The 19,954-nt window shown below is 34.0% G+C and overlaps 1 protein-coding gene across 9 annotated transcripts; it reads left to right on the top strand.

Moving 5' to 3' along the window:
- Positions 1–1,323: 1,323 nt before the first annotated feature.
- LOC125679114 (ankyrin repeat domain-containing protein 10-like) lies at positions 1,324–16,427 on the top strand. 9 transcript variants are annotated; one of them, XM_048918070.2, is made up of 6 exons: positions 1,331–1,669; positions 2,673–2,828; positions 5,525–5,616; positions 9,168–9,493; positions 10,614–10,744; positions 13,561–16,427. In XM_048918070.2, the coding sequence occupies exons 1-6, from the start codon at positions 1,469–1,471 to the stop codon at positions 13,603–13,605; spliced, it is 951 nt and encodes a 316-aa protein (XP_048774027.1). In that variant the 5' UTR covers positions 1,331–1,468; the 3' UTR covers positions 13,606–16,427. The 9 variants fall into 9 exon arrangements, 7 of the variants coding, with proteins under 7 accessions (XP_056009893.1, XP_048774027.1, XP_048774026.1 ...); XR_007371706.2 differs by having other exon boundaries at positions 1,339–1,669; positions 10,614–10,972; positions 13,561–13,697; XR_007371705.2 differs by lacking the exon at positions 13,561–16,427 and adding an exon at positions 11,714–11,786 and having other exon boundaries at positions 1,339–1,669; positions 10,614–10,972.
- Positions 16,428–19,954: the final 3,527 nt, after the last annotated feature.

Raw genomic sequence — 19,954 nt, 5'->3', positions numbered from 1 at the left:
TTTGCTTTGTTGACAGCGGGTCAAATGCTGCAACCGGTCGCGGTAGCCCAGTGGTAGAGCGTTCGCTTCGTAACCGGAAGGTCGTTAGTTGGAGCCCCTCTCGTGCCATGGGCGCGTCAAACTTAGGACGTTAACAAAGGTGGTGATTGCTTCTTGTCAAACGCTCAGATTGATTGATGACAGAAAGGGAGATTTTATTTCTGTCATCCGACATCGATTACACTTTAATAGTGGAAAAAGGAAAAAGACAAGCGATGCAATAAGGAGAAGTCACTATGATATCATAAATCTGTTTAAACAGTTAAAGAGATATCTCGATCTTTTGAAAATTTAAACTCTAACTTAAAGAGACATCTCTTTTTACATTGATAAAGATATATCTCTTTGTCTTTGAGAGATATCTTTTTAGCTTAAAAAGGGACTGATTCACGATTTCCCCCAAAATTTTGTTTTTCTCTTTCAATGATTAAAATCTACTGTCTAATGTGTTTGAAAGATTTCACATAAAAATTAAGGTTATACATTATCAGAGAAGCTCATTTTAGAGAGTTAATAATTCTTTTGTAAACAAAGATTGCGGTATGCTATTGTTTACGAAATTTTCAAAAGAAATGGATATCGATCGAAGTTTATCATATCTTTCACATTTCAAGCATTTTTGGGGGTAGAATGTGTCATTTAAAAGTTAAAATTTGTGACTATGCAAAATTAAGATGCTTTATATTTTACATAAAACGACTCGAGTCTTTGTTTACGTAACACAGATACTGCTTTTATTCTTGCATTCAGAAGGTAAAAATTTTGGCTGTCAACATTAAATGAGTTATATTTTTAATGTTTAACATCAAAAATGAAAAATATCGTTATCAAAAATCGTGAACCATTCCCTTTAAGAGATATCTCTCAAAGAGACTTGAAAGAGATATCTCCCTAATATAAGGAGATATATCTTTTGTATCAAGAGATATCTTTTTTAGTATAAGAGGTATCTCTTTTGTTTAAAGAGATATCTCTTTTGCTTAAAGCGATATCTCCCTAGCGTAGTAAGATATATCTCTAACTTACAGAGATATCTCTACAGCCAATAGAGATGCCTCTCAGATAGTGTAAAGAGTTTAAAGAGATATCTTATTTTATGAATAAATAGTAAAAGGGCTTGCCATACAATCAATCTATCAATCGATTTTATTTGAATTTAGATTTCTACACTACATCGATCTTTTGATCTCGCCCCTAATAATCGTGATTACTCGGCTATTTCCGTATCCGAAAAGTTCCTGACGCGATTCTATATTTAGTTTTATGTGTTGATTGGCGCGCACTGTTTTGCGATGATAACCCGGATGTAACGATAAACACTGGAACAGACAACAAAACATGCTGTACCGGCGCCGGTGAGATCGCTGTGTTTTTAAGTTAATCGTATAAATTGTTGAAAGGCAGCCATATGCACTTTTGATTCGTACTTATGGAGCATCAAAGCGAAGGAGTTACATGGTCTATGACCACAGAGGAGCTGTTCCTGCGACATTTTCCTTTACATCAAGCATGCCGCAATGGCGACTTGGAAAAACTATCGGCTTTGTTAGCAAGCGGAAATGCCGAGTTCTACGAAGAAGACAGTTTTTATGGTTGGTCTCCGTTACACTGGGCAGCAAATTTTGGAAAGGTAATGAAAATGAAGCATGTCATGTGGTAATTTTATTGTTCACTTTAAATTCATGTTTACCATATTGTTACTGTGTTGTGTAGATCTAGTATCCGGACGCGGACCGTACATAGTACAGCTCCGCCCAAAATTTTGACACATTGACAAATCGGCAAAAAAGTTTGCCTCACCAAATTTAATTACTCAATTAAAAAAATTCAGAGCAAAAGAACCTGATATTATAATGTAGATAATAGTTATTCAGCCTAAACGAAAAATAAACAATTACTTTCACATAATCAAATTATAGATACTTTGAAATTAAAGGTAATTCCAGAAATAAGGTGTAATGTAAATTTGCAAATTAACCAGAAATCTAAAACGAAATATTACCCACACAACTGCCTTACCATGGTTTGTATCTCAAAAGAGTTTGCCCAAAAGAGGTAATATATAAATTTACTGTTTTAATTTAATGATCATGTTAATAAATAATAATGATATTATCTTATTAAAGTGAAAGTAAAATTTGTGATGTAAATTTTGCTTTGTATTGAGAATGATTATGTCATATTGCACGTTTACTTTCATTGATAACCCTGGCATGACTGACACACATAGCATTCTATTCCCGATTAATGACAGTGTTTTTAATATAAATATTATTGTGTAGGTTTTTTTATACATGTGTTCAATGCAATATTTTATTGCATAGAAAATGCATTCCTTTTTGTGTACAGATTTTTTTACTACACATGTACTTTGCACATTTACAAGGCAGGAATTTGAAAACCTGTCGGCATATTCTTTTTATTTAGCTCACCTGTCTGAACAAACTAACACAGATGGGGGCATGCAGTGATGTCCCAACTGAACGTACCAACATTACTCCAGTCCATGTAGCAGCTGATGGAGGAAAGGGACACTGCTTGTCCTGGTTATTACAAAACCATGCCCTCATTAATCGACAGGTAAAAAAAATCTTGAAGTGCTTAATGACCATTGTTTTCTTTCTTCCCCTTAGCTTGCTTGTCTGAGGAAACTCTCTAGTCTATCACAATATGGGTCTGACAATCCATCCTCAAAGTTCCAGCAATCTCCTCTGCATATGGCGTCTTGTACCGGTCACCCACACTGCACTCAGTGGCTGATCCAGTCAGGTGCTAATCTAAATCGCCAGGTATTGTACTCTGTTCCAAAGCTATTCCAAAGAACTTGATTGGAGAGTTCATCACAATACAATTTAAACACATTCAAAAGTTCTAAGTGGTCACCCAAATATTTTTTTCCATATTCTTAAAATACTGAAAAAGGTTTTTGTTACTAGTCATTGCATTTCTGTGTTTTATTTCATTGTTTATGTGACTGACAAGCCAATAACCAGAACTTGAGAAGAGTGCTCAAAATAAAAAAAATCCTGCTGGTACGGTGTGTGAGCCATTGGCATTGACAACCGCTAAACAGCTTCTACTAAAGAATGAGCACCAGAATGCCAATTTTTCATATCACTGTAGTTTTTATAGACCTATGAAGGTATTCTTGTGTCTGGAGCACTTTGCACCTTTTTCTGTTAATCTTAAATGTGTTCCAGCACATCCCATTTAGGTGATTCTGCTGGCTATAAAATGACATTGAGGTCATTTGTAACAAAGAACTGTCATGCCACAACAGCCTCTGTAAAGTGTTCACACTGCTGATAATCCTTTTAAGGTTGCTTGAACCTTAGTTGCTTTTCCTTCATGATGTTTTAGGATGACACTTTGTTTATGAATCCCTTAAATTTCGTTCACTTTCAATGTTTGGACCTCCTGTGATAATTTCCCATCTAGATTGTTTCTTAATGCTGTGTACACTGTACACGTTAGTTCTGTGTAGTCAGTAGTGACTGAAAGTTACTTGGTTATGTTTAGAATCAGTGTGTAAATTTTATTGAAAACAGTTTCATAAATTATAAATCAAGTAGGGCTGAAACGATATGCCCCCTTCACGATACGATACATATTGCAATACTTATGCCACAGTTCAATACTTTTAATACAATGCAATTTACAGAAGAAGCCAATAATAACATTGAAGAAAAAATTAATTATCAAGATTCAAAATCATAATTTGAAAAGCAAAACTGCCAAACGGTTAGATACCTGTTCACTGTAGTTTAAACTGATATAGTTTATTTTTATTTTTGTCAACCTCAAGGAAAACAACAGTTTGAACATTATTTGACGCTATTTTGTCCCTCATGCAGGTAGAAATAATATGTACTGGCCAGGACTGATGTATTTTACTGAACCTGTTTGTAATAAATGTATTGAACCGAAAATTGAGGCAATGAATCAAATATTGAATTGAGCGTTTATATTGAACAGTATCGATATTTCGGTGAATTGTTTCAGCCCTAAAATCAAGTCGCTTCCAGGTGAATTGATGTTTCGATATTAAATTTGAAGATTGTGAGTACAATTTGTCATAGAGATGTACCAGTTAACAATATGGAACCAGATCGATCTCATTCCTCCATGGTCAGTGTGACTATGCAATTTAGTTGTTATACCCCCCGCAACAAGTTGTGGGGGGGGGGGGGGGGTATACTGGAATTGGGTTGTCCGTCCGTCTGTAGACGCAATGGTTTCCGGGCTCTAAAGCATTATCCTTTCCACCTACCGTCACCATATCATATATATGGACTACCCATGGGATGAAGATGTTCCCTATTGATTTTGGGGTCAAAGGTCAAGCGCACTGGACATCGAAGTAGCAATATGGTTTCCGGGCTCTAAAATGTTATCCTTTCCACCTACAGTCACCATATCATACATATGGACTACCCATGGGATGAAGATGTTCCCTATTGATTTTGGCGTCAAAAGGTCAAAGGTCAAGCGCACTGGACATTGAAGTAGCAATATGGTTTCCAGGCTCTAAAGCGTTATCCTTTCCACCTACAGTCACCATATCATACATATGGACTACCCATGGGATGAAGATGTTCCCTATTGATTTTGGGGTCAAAAGGTCAAAGGTCAAGCGCACTGGACATTGAAGTAGCAATATGGTTTCCGGGCTCTAAAGCGTTATCCTTTCCACCTACAGTCACCATATCGTACATATGGACTACCCATGGGATGGAGATGTTCCCTATTGATTTTGGGGTCAAAGGTCACGCGCACTGGACATCGAAGTAGCAATATGGTTTCCATTTTAATTCTTTAATGGCTTTTTTCATCGCATGGAGATGCTGTGTTCCTAGATACCTTTTGGATCATAATACTGAAGTTTTACCTATTACCAACACCCTTTGGGAGATTGGGGTAAGCGGGGGGGTATTCTTAGTGAGCATTGCTCACAGTACCTCTTGTTTTATCTAACAGCATGTCTTTGTTAATAAATGTTATGCAAGTCAATACTGGTGATATACAGAGCACATGTCAAATATTTGGTGATTAGTTTTTTATGTTCCATCAATTGTCACCAGTGATTGTGGTCTATCTCTCCTTAGGTGTTTTATCCAAGTCAGTTTTTATGGAATTCTGTATGAATTATTGCAAATAGTAGGGTGACTAATTAGAACTTCTGTGGAGTGTATGTATATTGTACCATCACGTTATGCCTTTGTACCATTTATTGTTATTTTGCATACTTTATGATTGTACTGATAGTATTGATATGAATTTGATATATAAAAAAGACACTTTTTAAGTCAGATATGATTGATATAAAGTCATTTTTTGAAATCAGCTCATGTACTAATGGTAACTGGTTAGTGGATAATCATTTTTATTGTGTAATTAAAACAGTTGATAGACTTGCATACATTTTATCATGAAAATGAGCAATTTGTGCCTTGTACAACCCTGACAATTTTTTAAATATCTACAGGATTACCTAGGAGACACTCCAATACACAAAGCTGCAAAGAAGGGAAATATGGAGTGCGTCAGTTTGCTGGTATCCCAGGGAGCAAGTTTAAGGTATGAAACTCTGAATCAATGTGAATTGTTTTAAAGTAGCTCCACCCACATGTGACATCATAGGTTTTTGCAAAATCTTCATTTGAACTGAGTGCATTCTAAAAATATATCTTCAGTAGGAATATTATTCATTAGGTAAATGGAAGATTTGGGGAATTATGTAATACTGAAAAAGTTTATATATATTTTTAAATATGTTGCTAAGGGCAATAACTCCTATGCTGGTATTTTCTCTTAGATTGTGTACAATGATTACCATGATATTCACAATTAATTGATTATTTGATATATGTTAAAAACTTTATAAAGTAGCAGTTTTAAAAACTGTTTGAGGTAAAATTTTGTCATTTTAACCCACTTGTATGTATTTTTATTACGCTGTTTAACAAAAATGTGTTTTTTTCTGGTGTTGACATATACTTCTGTTTATGGACAGTGTATGTCTGACATCTTTAAAAGGTCACATAGGTGACAGCACATACAATTTCTGTGATAATTGAGTAAATTAAAATGTATTATGTTGATTTTAATACAATATTCCCATCATTTGATGAACTTATTAATCTTTTTATTGCTTAAGACATATAAGGAGATATTGAATAGGCCCGGTATTTAAAAAGTATGTCCAACTCTAAGGTCAAAGCCATAAGGTCAAATCAATGTTACATGTTTACATGGAAAGATGGCATTGTATGGCGTTGAAATCATATTAGCACAAGTATTATTATGGAGTTACCGATTTTTATGTTAGGTTTTTGTACAGATACAGTATTTTATGAATAAAATGAAACAAGAAACTTTACAAAATTTGCGTTCAAAAAATAAGATTGTAGTGATATAAATGAAAATGAAAGTTTCAATATACAGCCTGTCTTTTTTTACCCTTTCTTTCTGAAATTAGCCGAGTGCTGACCATGTGACTGTCTTATTAGCTTACCAAATGTTATTTTCCCAGTACAGTGAAACTTCTCCAAACCGGCCCCTCAGAAAACCGGTTCTCCCTGAATATCGGCCGATTTTCAAAGTCCCGGCATAAATCTTAACATTTCCTTACAATGAAAGTCTTACAAAACCGGCCACCCCTGAAAACCGGACATCGGTCACTTTTTTAAAGTGCATTTGTTAACAAACATGTGTAATTTACCCTTAACATACAGGCCAGGTTTTGAAGAGAATAAAATTTTGGCCATGGGTTGATCAAGATTGTCCAGGTGTGCAAATTGACTGACCAACCAGCCAGGTGGAAAATTATCAACTGGAGGTGTGAAAAACACTAGTGGCCTCTTTAATTTCTATTGTTTACCTGTGCTGTCAAGGGTGTTAATTGACACTTAGCTAACCCAGGTGACCCTTCCAAATTATGTACAAAATGTAAATAACAGTTAGGAACATATTAAATGAATACAGTATCAAACGCCATATTGTTTCACCATACTATCCTATGTTCAGGAGACAGAATTTATGTAAAACCGGGACGGTGGAATTGTAAGTTCCGGGGCTGTGTGCTGACACAAACTTTGTTTATGCAAGCATAAACATTAAGATATAAGCAATAGTTAATAAAGAACAAACCCATGACTGTTAATGATAATTATTTAAAGATAGAATAATTTTCTTGGTTCCCATAAACTTAAAATTCCAAAGAAATACTCAAATTACAATTTCATATTTACTACTGTACTTTTTAAAAACGTCAAAACAAAGTTGTTAATAACATGAGCGATAAATGTAAACAGTTTTTATAGGTAAGAGGAATTCCAATGATAGGCCTCTGTGTTTTCTTTATGTATCCTGCTATAGATTTTCAGTTTAAAATTAGGTGATTTCAGCGAGAATATGTAGGTACAAGCGAACTAATTTAATCTCCACCGATAATTGATCATAGATCACCAGATCAAAGTGAACAGTACCTACTTTGTGAATATTGAGATAAAACATCTATAATTGCTAAATTCTCGGTATACCGGCCATCCCTCTAAACCGGCCATTTTTTCCGGTCCGAGAGCCAGCCGGTTTAGAGAAGTTTCACTGTACTTCTAGGATCTGTGCATATCTATGATAATAATAATAATGCCCTTTAGGGCTGTCACGGTTCCAAAAAATTTCGGGTCGGGTCAGTTCTAAATTTTTTATTTCGGGTTCAGGTCTATATAACTATTTTTAAAATCTAATATACAGTTAAAATCAAAAACCTTTATTGTACTTTGTCACAATAATTACTCGGAGACATGGACTGAGGTTTAGACTCGACATCCATGGTACTAGAAACAGCATTGTCACTTCTACTCGTTTCCATCCATGCTTTCAATGTTTTGTCATTGACGATGTTGATTCTGAGGCGTATTTTAAATGCTGTCATTATTTACAGTTTTGTCCACAATGTCATAATTTAACAATTGATCAAAATACCGCCACCTTTGAGGATTTTGACTACATTTCATTTCAACGTATTTCTAATAATGATTCTATTTTAAAAACCAAACCTGAACCGAAATACAGAAAAATGGAACCGAACCCGACCCGAACTACATGACCCGCGGTTTTCGGTTATTTCGGGTACCCGTTGCAGCCCTAATGCCCTTTATTTTCACAGGATTGTTAATTGATTGTATATTGTTTAATATCCCTCTCGAGAATTTTTCAATCATATGGAGACGTCACCAAGATGAGTGACAGGCTTCAAATTTAGGCCTATGCTTGGCGCTTACGGCCATTTAGCAGTGAGGGTTCTTTAGTATGCCACACCTACTATGACACAGGACATCCATTGTTAAGGTCATTTCCAAGGACCCGTGGCATTCATACCTGATGCCAAGCATTTGGCAAATGAACTGTCACTACCTGTTTTAACAACTTGTGTGTCACGGCCACGATTCGAACCCAGACCTTCCGCATGTGGGGCAAACGCTCTACCTCTAGACCATCGCAGCGGTCTATACAGGATAGCATGCCATAAAACATGCATGTACAGTGTATACAGACAGCAGTATTATACAGATACAATATATTAAAATTAGTATATGAAGTTATGTTACATACATAAATTATCTGCATACATAAATTATCTACATACATTAATCTGAAAATGAAAACAAATCTGTATGTTTTTAATTTCCATAGTGAAAAAAATCCTAAGATAAGTTTCCAATACTCGAAACGGAGTTCCGAATTTTATTGATTGTTTTCATAATCATAATAATCAAACCCAAATTTACGGTATAATACCATATAACATTTAGGATATATTACATAGTCATTGAAATAAAAAATTGCAGAGTTCTGAATAGGACTATTTCCTCCCTGATAAAAACTACATGTGTGAACTGTATGAGTAACGAAACAAAACTAATTTGTTACTGGTAAACATGTTGGCTTGGTACCAGTATTTTAGGTCACAGTTCAAGGTCAAACAACATTAAATGTATATTCTCTTGAAATAAATCTGTCAATGAATGGGGGCACCAGGTGAGGGGATATTTATTGCTTATGCAATGCTCTTAGAACGTTTGCTTGTTTGTTTCTAGTCAGTCATCAACTACTTTTGCTTTCAGTTTGCTCAATCATAGTCACTGTACGCCTAGTCAATCTGCAGCAGAGAATGGTCATCTGGAATGTGCACAGTACATTGAGAATGCAGGCAAACTACAGGGGCAGCTGGATAGGAACCAGTGTGTTACTATGCAACCATCACACTTACTGCAATCTCAGATGGAACATGACATGTCAGGCATGCCATGCCTAAATGGTCATTCATCAGATGGAGCCAGTCCTGTTGATGATGGTATGGACATGTCTGGGGACAGTCCAATGATTGGAGTGAAGAGAGGGCGGGATGAATACTGTGATGAAGAGTCTTTCAAGCGAATGAGGAAAGGGGGTTAGTATTGGTGTACTGTAGAGATTATGGATATGGTGTACCGTGCCTACTCTTTTGCTATTGTATTACAAAACAATCACTTGATTTCAAACAATATTTAGCTGTCATATTTAAGGTTTAAAAAAACCTCTCAGAAAACCAAATTGGTGTATTGTATTATCATTGATTACATCCAGATATACTGATTTATATACCCTGTAGTATGTCAAAATACATGATATGCAGTAATTTTAGTGCATGCATATATGTGAGTTACTGGTATTTCCTGTGTGTTGGTGGAAATTTACATGGTTGAAAATTAGTTAATGTTATTAACAACCAGTCTATGTGACTGACAAAACACAGTTTCACATACATGTAAAAGATGAGCTATGGAAAAGTACAAACATTCTTACAACATATAATACATACTATTTGTATTAGAGTACACATCAAGATGTACATGTACCATTTAGGTTAATCGCCATTTATCATAGGTTTTTAGGATTTTTTTTTTTATTTAGGGTGTTTCAGAACTTTAATTCTAAGAAAAACACCATCAAATAGAGTTTTTAAATTTATGCCTTTATTCATCAATGCTGATTAAGAAAACCATGAATACGTTCGATAGTTTTTTCTTTGTAAAATGGAAGAAGAATGTGCAAATTCAATGAACTCTCTCTTTTTAAAGATAAATTTATCTGGCTCACTTTCACCCAATATAGAACTAATGCTTCAATGTTCTTTTCAATTATTGCAATAAAATAAGAGATAAAGTAATTTTGATTTCACAATGGAGCATAAAGAAAACCATCGGAATTCAGTTACTAGATCTTGAATTCAAGTAAATTTGAAGAAATAAAACAGATCACCAACACATCATGAGAATGCAGTGTTAATTTTAGTTGGCTGACCAGTTTCGACCTTAATAGGGTGGTCATCATCAGAAGTGAATTTGTAGATTATTTAAGCACACCATACATAACGAGGTGAAAGGTACATGTACAGTGAATTGACCATTATACTCTGTAATATGTATGTAACATTAATATCAACATTATTACAGTCCATAAGATTTTCATAGAAAACATTGTTGAGAAAATATCTTTAGATATTTTTGCTCTTTGCATTTTGTTTTCAGTACAAGCTCAAAATGAGCTAGATACAGACATAAATAATGTGATCGTCTCCTATCAAGCCATATTGGCGCTGTCTACTGAACCTCTCAAATGCGAGGACAGTGCTCATCTGGTGTCCAAGTCCGATTTCCAAGTATTTATATAGAATTGTGTCCTAGTTAACACATAGAAGGTTAGTTAATGCATTGTTTGCCAACCTGAGGTTGTTGGAGAGCTTTCGATACCTAATTATAATTTTCTTGGCTGTACTGTATAAATTATAGCATTGTAAAGTATCCTGTTGGAGTTTCAAAGTTGTTTTTTTTTTTATTATGATGTGATATCTCCAAGCTGATATTTGGTCCAACTATTGTTATGTGAAGTAAGTTGGCAAAAAAAAAAAAAGGAAGGCTAAAAGCTTTGGGATTAAAAAAAAAGGAAAGACAACTAACTGTATCTGTTTTATGTACAACGTGTTGCATTTTGGCTGGTCATTTGCTTGAAATGCTGTTAATTTGGGAACTTGTTACTGCCTTGTTTGAGGCCTTTCACTTTAATTGTAGAAATAGATTACCTTTACACAACTGCTTTTTTTTGCAAATTCAGCTGAAAAAATGTGATAAATGTTAAGGGATGCTTTGCAAAGTTATTACATTGTATAATTCGTCACTTTGTGGGCCCTCTCTGAATTTGCATGCACTCACCAATTTTGCATTTTCTTTGTTACGTTTTCAAGTTTTACACATATCCAAGAAATAATCAACATTTTGTTTTTATAACATACAATTATCAGTAGGTTTTATATCTTTCTTTAACAGCGGTTGAAAAAATAACGCATTTATGTACACATGGTGCCTAAATATCACCAAAAAGAGGAAGAAAAAGAGATGATGAGAAATATGATAAATTTATATTTTATAATATGTGTAAATTATTTTAGTTTACATGTACAAATGTTCTATAATTATAATTTTAAAAAAGGGAAATATTGACCATGTACATGTAAACTGCAAGAAAAGGATAACAGATTTTGGTATATTTCACTGCATGTACAGACCTTGTTATAAAGTTGTATGTACATTTTTTATTTTTACATTGCTATGTTATGTTGCTTCTCTTCTAGATTCATTGTGGAATATAAACAATTGTGAAATGTCCCCTGCTCAAAATCCCCAATATACGCATATAAAAGAAAACAACAATGGATTCATCTGCTCCAAGATTTCGGGCCACTCTTATGCTAATGTACCTGTCAAATGTATGGGCTTGCATTCTCATTTTATTTAAGTAAGTAAGATTGTTGTGAAAGGGCCACATACACTGTATGTCATTGTGTACATGAATGTAATGTAGAACAATTGATGATAATCTGCATGCAATGGACATCCATTCTGCAGTTAATTCAAATATATATTATGTAAAATAAAGCCACTAAATTCGCAGGGAATGAAAAATGAAATTTGTTACTATGTTAGATTTCATCAACATAAAAATTTAATTATAAGTAAGTATCTTAAATATGAAAATGTTTTCCATTTTTATGTCACCTGAGTCACTATTGGTCTTTGTCTGTCGTCGTCCATTGTTTATCGTGCATTAACAGTTGAAAATTATTAACTTGATAACTGCCCTTCCAGTTCTTTTCAAATTTGGTATGTAGCATCTTCATACAAGGAACGACAAGGGGATATGAATTGTAAATTGCGGGACTCCTGCACTCTTCGGGTCTCAGGGGTGGAGTAGAAACTGCCAAAATGGACCCAGTTTTCAAAATTCTTCTTTACAACCATACATTTGTAAGGAAAAGTACATGTACATGCAAAGTAGAGCAGGAAAACCTCTACCAATTTTTTTTAATTTCATGATCCCCAGGGTAGAGGTTCTGACTACAGGGCAGGGCCAAACTTTGCATATACAGCAGTGTTTATTTGTAAAACATTTAAATAACATCTTTTCTTTAATGCAGTTCGTGCTTAATTGAAACTGAATAGATATTTAGAAGGAGTAAGTAGCCCCTTTGTAAGTTGTAAATTTCATGGTAGGGGTTTGGTTCCAGGGTGGGGTTAAAATTATCATAGTGATTCATTTGATGACTTCTTCACTTTTGCTGATACTGATTAAAAACTAAATGCATATCTATGAAAAGCAGAGAGGGATGTGCCAAAATCGTGAATTTTGCAACCACAGGGTTCTTACTCTAGGGCGGGTCCAAAATAATGTTTTTTGGCATTGATATAACACATTGTTTTATTTAAAGTCTTTCATAAGTATGGGCACTTTCGGGGGCATTTGCATTATAAGAAAAAAATCTTGTTTTATACAGCTGCAGAATATTAGAATTTAGTTATTAAGATATTCAGAACGAGTAAATTATAGATTTCATAACTTCTAGAGCTAGTGATACTTTTAACTGATACTCAGGTGACAGATACGGCTTGCGGACCTCTTGTTGTCCATCCCAGTCTGTCCAGTGAAAATGTTATGATTTTAAAGAATTTCAAGGAAATTATTTTCTATTCAAAGCATTAAACTTTATCTAGAATTTTTTTTGGGGGGCAAGTTGCTAGAATATTAGTTATCATCAGTTTTCTTAATGAATTGAACTTATTATTGTAAAATCCCCTCGCAAAGCAATTGAAAGGGATATGATAGCAAGGCAATGGTGCATGTTTGCATAATGCATGTACCAATAATATAAAATGCACTGAAGTCAATGTTGCATTTTTAATGTGCCTTGTTGCTGCTTCCCACCCCCCACCCCCGATGTGAAAATTTTGGGTTGCAAAGGTGAAACTAAAAAAATTGATAAAGTCTGAACACAAATTGAGATGCTTTCCTTTTCAATGTTAAATATACAGTGTGTTGTAATTTTTAAGTTAAAATTTTGAATGAATGCTTGCCCATGCATTTAAGTATAAAACTTTCTTGAATATTTCAGATGTTGGGATTTGGTATTCTTATATTTTTCAGGTACAATTGCCTCGCAGAATTCTGGAATTTATGACACCCCATTAGTTAACAACAACAGTTACTTCCCTCATCTGATTGGAACTAGTGTGGAGGAGCATGCAGACACTGTCTGTGCCCAGCAGGGCTATGACTCGCTCCTCATCCATTCCATCATCAGTGATTGTCATGGATCCTAAGAAAATGACATCAGAAGTCAAAATCATTCTGTAAAGCAATTATATCTCTGTTTAAAACTATTCATCAATATTTTCACTTCCAGCTAAAATCAGTATGGCAGGTAGATATATTGATGTGCACTTCGTTTATTTCTTCCCACTATTGATATGCAATTCCTTTTATAAATGAATCTCGGCAATTATTTTACAACTGATATTGTAAGGCATTGTTTTTTTATATGGGAGGTCTGTAGTTCTACATGTAAATGCAAGTTGTCAATACTGCGGTGTTTGCATCTCTTGCTTGGCAGACACAGAGGTACCTGTTTTGATGGAGCCAATTTCACATTCAAAAACAGAAACTTCTTCCATTTTTTCTCATTTTTGTTTGAGTTTTAGTTCCAATACCTGTTTAAGATCTTGAATAATGCACATTCCAGGTATACAAACAAAATCAAGAGTATTTAGTCAATTGAATTAGACTTTACAACCTGAACTCCAATAAATTAATGTTGGCTTTGTAACATAACATTCTTTTGGGTATAAATATTTTAAAAGTGATTTTTACATACATTTGCATGTACAGTGTACTTACCGTATATACGTACATGTACATATCAAACTCTTAACATGATAAAATTCTGCTTGTTTCAAAAGTTTTCTTCTAATTCTATTTTTAAATGCATATGCATTCTCATCTCTTGCATACATAGTAAGGTAGATCTTTTACCGTCTTAGATTTAAACTACTGTAAAAGTGGGAGTAATTTACACTGATTACGTGGTCACATAATAAGCACGTAAATTTCCCCCATTTACATAGTTATAAATATTTCATATACTATACATTATTCAGTTACTGCGTCTTTTCCCCCCGCGTAATGCTCTACGTGGGAAAACACGTTCATAACCCCCAGCGCAAATAACCACTTTTTACAGTAATTTGCATCATATATCAGTTTTTCTTATTTCTAAGAATTTATAGGCAGCTTTACAGATATTGAAGAAAAACTTGTATTTGTTTTACACATATTCCCATCAAATTGATTCTTGTAATGATGACTTTATGAGCTTAACTTGTGCTGCATCAGATGTCATGTAACCACTATCTTTTTGACCAATGTGAGATGTCTAGTTATTGGCGTGTGTCTATCTGGCTTCCAAAATGTCCAGTTGTCAGTGCTGCTCGCCGAGGATACTATGTTTATAAATGATCGGTATCCTGAAGGTAGTGCATTAACATTAGATGTTAAAGGGTACTGTTGTATGTAGCAATATTAAAAGGTACAAGTGCTTCATAAACACATTTTGTTTCTTCAATGAATTACATGTAGTGCTGGAATCAAAGATTGGTAGTTTTGTATTTTAATTTTCATCATTTTTTTTTTTTTTTTTTTTTTGCAAAATGATACCATAGGATATATATTTTTTTATTTTATTACAAAAAAAAAAAAATAATTTTAACATTTAATGTACTTATGTTTTGTGTGTGTTCATAATCAAACTATATCAGGTTGTCAACATTAAAATATTAAATGTAACAATTGATGCATTAAAGTGATGCTTTCTTTAGATTGTCATAGGATGTTTGTCCTATGGACATATCACTATTAATGATAACACATATTTCTTTACATGCAGAAAAGATCATTTGAAAGAAAGCATGCTCATGTTAGATGGAATATTAAATTTTCCATCAGTGCTTTGTCTGTGGAAAAGATTGTTGTAAAAGTATGTTAACATAAGGCCTAAATTAAAAGTTTTGTTATTTCCCCTTTATTCACTGGTCCTGAAAAAAAAAATATTTTGCATTATATTGCAAATCAAAATTTTAAAAAATCCATCAAGTACAAAATATATATTTTAAAAAATTTGTTCTGGATGACTCTTGATTCTCAATCATTATCTTAATTCTAATGTGCCAATACTTGTTGAAGTAATTTTGTTACATTGTATTTGATAACATGAACATTTTTTACTACCCACCTATATCACTTGTTCAAAATGATGGGTTGTGAAGGGAAAACAGACAATACTTTAATCTGAGCCTTAAACATGTGTTTTATCATCCACATTATTTAGTTAAGGAACTGAAAATAATTTTGTTAATAAATGCTATTTGTTTTTGTTCATGAAGTAATGAGTTTGTCATCAGTTCTCAAAAATCAGGAGTTACTGAAATTAATCTGTGTTTGATATTTTTCATTGTGTGTGTATATATATATATGTATGACATACTATTTTAATTTTATCTGTGAGTCTTTGTTATTTGGAGTCGTGCTTGATTTACATTCAGGGCTTCATTTGAAATAATTTATTTCTTACCTGACTAATGATCTGAAGAGCTGAAAATTGCCATTTTACATTTTATTGCAATACTGGTTTTTTGCAATTTCATCTTTCGCTGTCTCAAAGTTGGGAATGAATGCTAGAGGGTATATTTTTTTTTTCCTCTCCCAAAGTTTTTTTTTTGTTGGTTGGTGCTGTGAAGTAATTGTGTATCTATGAAGATATGATAATTGGATAAGATAGTGTGTGTTCAATAAAGTGTTTATTTACATGTACAACAGACCACCGTTATGAATAAGTTTTGCAAAGATGCTCCTTACATTGTCCAGAATGTAGTTGAACAAAGTTTATTAGTGTTTGAAGATTTTGTATTTTTTATTGTAGAACAAGGTAAAAGTGCAATGAAACTTTTCTTTGGAATAAATGTGTTGAGTTTTCATTTCAATTTAGGGTTGAATCAGGTTTTAAATTGTGGCTGAGTTGACTTCTAACAACTGTGTAGGAACAGTCACACATTTAATAGTAAGGGAGCTCAACTGAGCCTCGAGAAATGTACTGCTGTATGATGGGGAGAACAGGTAATCAGGTCTTTATTCTTTAAAACTGAACGACCATACAAGAAGTTGGAGGAGGGACGTAATCTTGCCCACACAAAGATCCTCAGAGAGGATTGGAGGTGTCCCAAGTGACTGCGCCAAATTCCTATTGGATTTTGAGCTGAAGGTTGGTTTCCTACGAATTATTTGAAGAAGCCTGACCCAATTTGATGTTTTCCGCCACACTCAACAACCACATATGAGGAAACATTTTAAAATTTATTATCAGTTATTTAGCTCACCTGAGCCAAATGCTAAAGTAAGCTTTTAGCAGAAGGATCAAATCATGACAACAGTAATTTAAAAACCCTAATGTGTCAGATTTGGTTTTAGTCTATATGTAGTTCATCCATAGTAATTCTAGTTTATGACTTAAAGCCAAACATTACTTTGATGCATGTGTTGTTTCCGCATTTTAAGTTCGTTGTTTCCAAATGAGATTTCATAGTTTTGAAAACTTTAACCTGCATTTTTTGGCATAGAAAATCTCCAATACACACATTTATCCCAGCAATGAAATACACCTGTTTTCCAATATTTCTGCAACAACAGTACTCTATCCCGCCAAATAAGTTCTTGATAGGCAAACAGCAATGTTTGCTTGGCATCCTTTTGTACATGACACATTGAGTCAAGTAACACTGAACCTCGGAACAAATCTGCTTCTTTAGAAATTGGACAGAATTTCACTTGATTGCGTTTACAAGTGTACCAGGAATTTAGAATTTGCTTTCCCATAAAGCCTTTTATATTGAACACGTATTTTAAAACTGCGTGTAAATTATTGAAGGAAAATATCGCATCTTTAAACAAAATAGAAAAAAGCAAAATTTAAAAAATATAATTATGTATAAATGTGGCTTGAGATGGATTCGAAGGATGACAAGTACTGTTAACCGTTGCTAGATACTATCACCCTGGGGCGCGTGTTTTTTGTTCTCAGAGGGTAACAATATGTTTTTTCAAATGCTTCTCGACCAATCAGGTTCGAGTATTTTACATGAAAGTATAATAAAAAAAATTATCACATGCGTCAAATTTATGCGCGTACGGTTCGCCGTAGATTGCTAGACGACGTCGTTTGAGCGTTTGTAATAAACGCGAGTACCCGCATCGAAATACGAAATATCGCACGACAGTGATTGATCAAATGTCAACAGACGTAAGTTTTTCTGCTTTCCAGTTTACATAACATTCAGTATAATAAAACAAATATTGCATGTATTTGAGGGTAACATTGAAATTTTCACCCCTCGAGAAACCATTGTCAACCTCGGTTGACAATGGTTTTCTCGAGGTGAAAATTTTCAATGTTACCCTCAAATACATGCAATATTTATATAATGTCGAAGGCCACAGCAAGATATTTTTTCTTTTCACGTAGAAGTTTCTGAATAAATTCTGCTTCATATGAATATAAAAAGGTCAGCTAACAAAGGAGCACAATTCGTGCCCATGGGAATTCCAACAGATCGTTGGAAGACCTGATCACGAAAGACCACGAAGATATTGTCAATGAGGAACTCTAGAATATTTTTTATTTCAACTTCAGAATACTTGTGCGTGGAATCAGAGTGGTGTATAACAAAGCAATTTTTTGGATGACTGATCACTACATATGAATATTTTCGTTTTCCATTTTTGTTAAAGAAGCAACTGTCTATGATGTCGAAAAATGTAGTGTTTAATTTATCGTGAGGAATGGTCGTATAAAGTGTTGAAAAGTCATAGGTTTCGATGTTGATTTGAGAAAAGTTTTGCGATTTCAAGTTTACTAAAAGTTCTTTAGAATTTTTTAGAATCCATATTTGATTTACATCACTTCTGGCATATGTAGTCGCACAGTAAGTTTGAAGTTTCTCCTTCACAGCTGTTAATATTTCAGTGAAGAGCAAAGATAAGGGCTTGTTAGAGCACTTACTGGATCCAGCGATGTATCTTTGTTTGTAAGGGTTTTTATGTAGTTTAGGAATCCATTTTAGGTACGTACTCATATTCATTAAGTCTCACAGTAAGTTTGAAGTTTCTCCTTCACAGCTGTTAATATTTTAGTGAGGAGCAAAGATAGGGGCTTGGTAGAGCACTTACTGGATCCAGCGATGTATCTTTGTTTGTAAGGGTTTTATATAGTTTAGGAATCCAGTTTAGGTACGTACTTATATTCATTCGACCCACCGACTTGGGATACCAAATGTGCCTTAAACTCAAGCTTTATTAATTCAGGGAACAAGCTTTAAGTAAACTTTTCTCGAATACCAAGAGATTTGGTGCCCAGCGAAGTTAGGGGCATAATCGAGTGACAAGAGAAAGGTTTAACAACATACTTAGTACAGGTTTCACACGAGAAATAAAAACTCATTGAAATCTCTATTTAATTTATTATAACCCTTTCGTATTTTTTATCCTGTACTCAAAATCATCAGCATTTATCTTGATTGGTGGAATTTCGTATTGGCTGGGTTTAATAAGGGGAGTTTACCTGTATTCAACAGCCAAGTGAGGGTGCACAGTGTGTAGTTTTCAAGTATTATTAGTGTTTTGTTGTACACATTCAATATACTTTCATCCATGTTTCAAGAGTGTCTGTCATGTCTTTTCAAATGGATTTAAGTTAAGAACTTAGTAAAACTATTCTTTCAGACATTTTCGTGAATTATAGAAAATACTTCCATGCGTTTCTTAGATATCATTTCTGAAAACGATTTTGAACATTGACCAACAAAACAGATCAGATATGCTGATAGAATAATATAAAACTCCCTGTGTAAAAAAAAAATTCAAATGATAGATTGCTGGATGTGTCGTTTTGTGACCGAAGCTCGAGTATGGTGAGTACACATCTTATACTATTTTCATGAAGTATTAGTGATGGGACATAACAGATACCTCAGAGAATGAAAGAGAGAATATCTTTATCTTAAATAGATTTATTTAGCTCTTTCTGTTGGTCGCCCAATCCACCCAAGTCTATGTGTTTTTGTTTTAGTATTCAATGTTCCATACCAGTAATTATTCTGGAAACTGAAACACCTATTTCAGAAAGCGCGACGCCCTTCCTTGATTGTTACATGTACATGTATGTGCAAACATGTAAAATAAAATTAAAAAAAACTTTCTTATCTTTAACCAAATTGTCCAAATATTTTGAAAATAGCTTTAATAATTTTTTATATATCTATTGTAACTTTAACATATGCAACATTATTTGATGTGTTTTTCGTGACCCAAGACATTGCTCTTGAAGATATGCACTGCTCGAATTATACTTAAAAAATCAGTCAGGATTAACAAACGCATCTAGGGCATCTAAAAGAAATATGGTGGACTTCCTCATTAGTCTCTTACAGCTAGTACA

The sequence above is a fragment of the Ostrea edulis genome, chromosome 2 (genome assembly GCF_947568905.1).
Source record: "Ostrea edulis chromosome 2, xbOstEdul1.1, whole genome shotgun sequence".
NCBI classification, from domain to species: Eukaryota; Metazoa; Mollusca; class Bivalvia; order Ostreida; family Ostreidae; genus Ostrea; species Ostrea edulis.
The sequence above is the reverse complement of the archived record's forward strand: the minus strand, read 5'-3'. Positions and strand labels throughout refer to the sequence as shown.

Coding starts and splice junctions, on each gene's coding strand:
- LOC125679114 (XM_048918069.2), top strand. CDS start 1,469: ATGGAGCATCAAAGCGAAGGAGTTACATGGTCTATGACCACAGAGGAG. Junction 5,617..9,167: donor TCCCAGGGAGCAAGTTTAAG/GTATGAAACTCT, acceptor TTTTGCTTTCAG/TTTGCTCAATCATAGTCACT. Junction 9,494..13,560: donor CAAGCGAATGAGGAAAGGGG/GTTAGTATTGGT, acceptor TATATTTTTCAG/GTACAATTGCCTCGCAGAAT.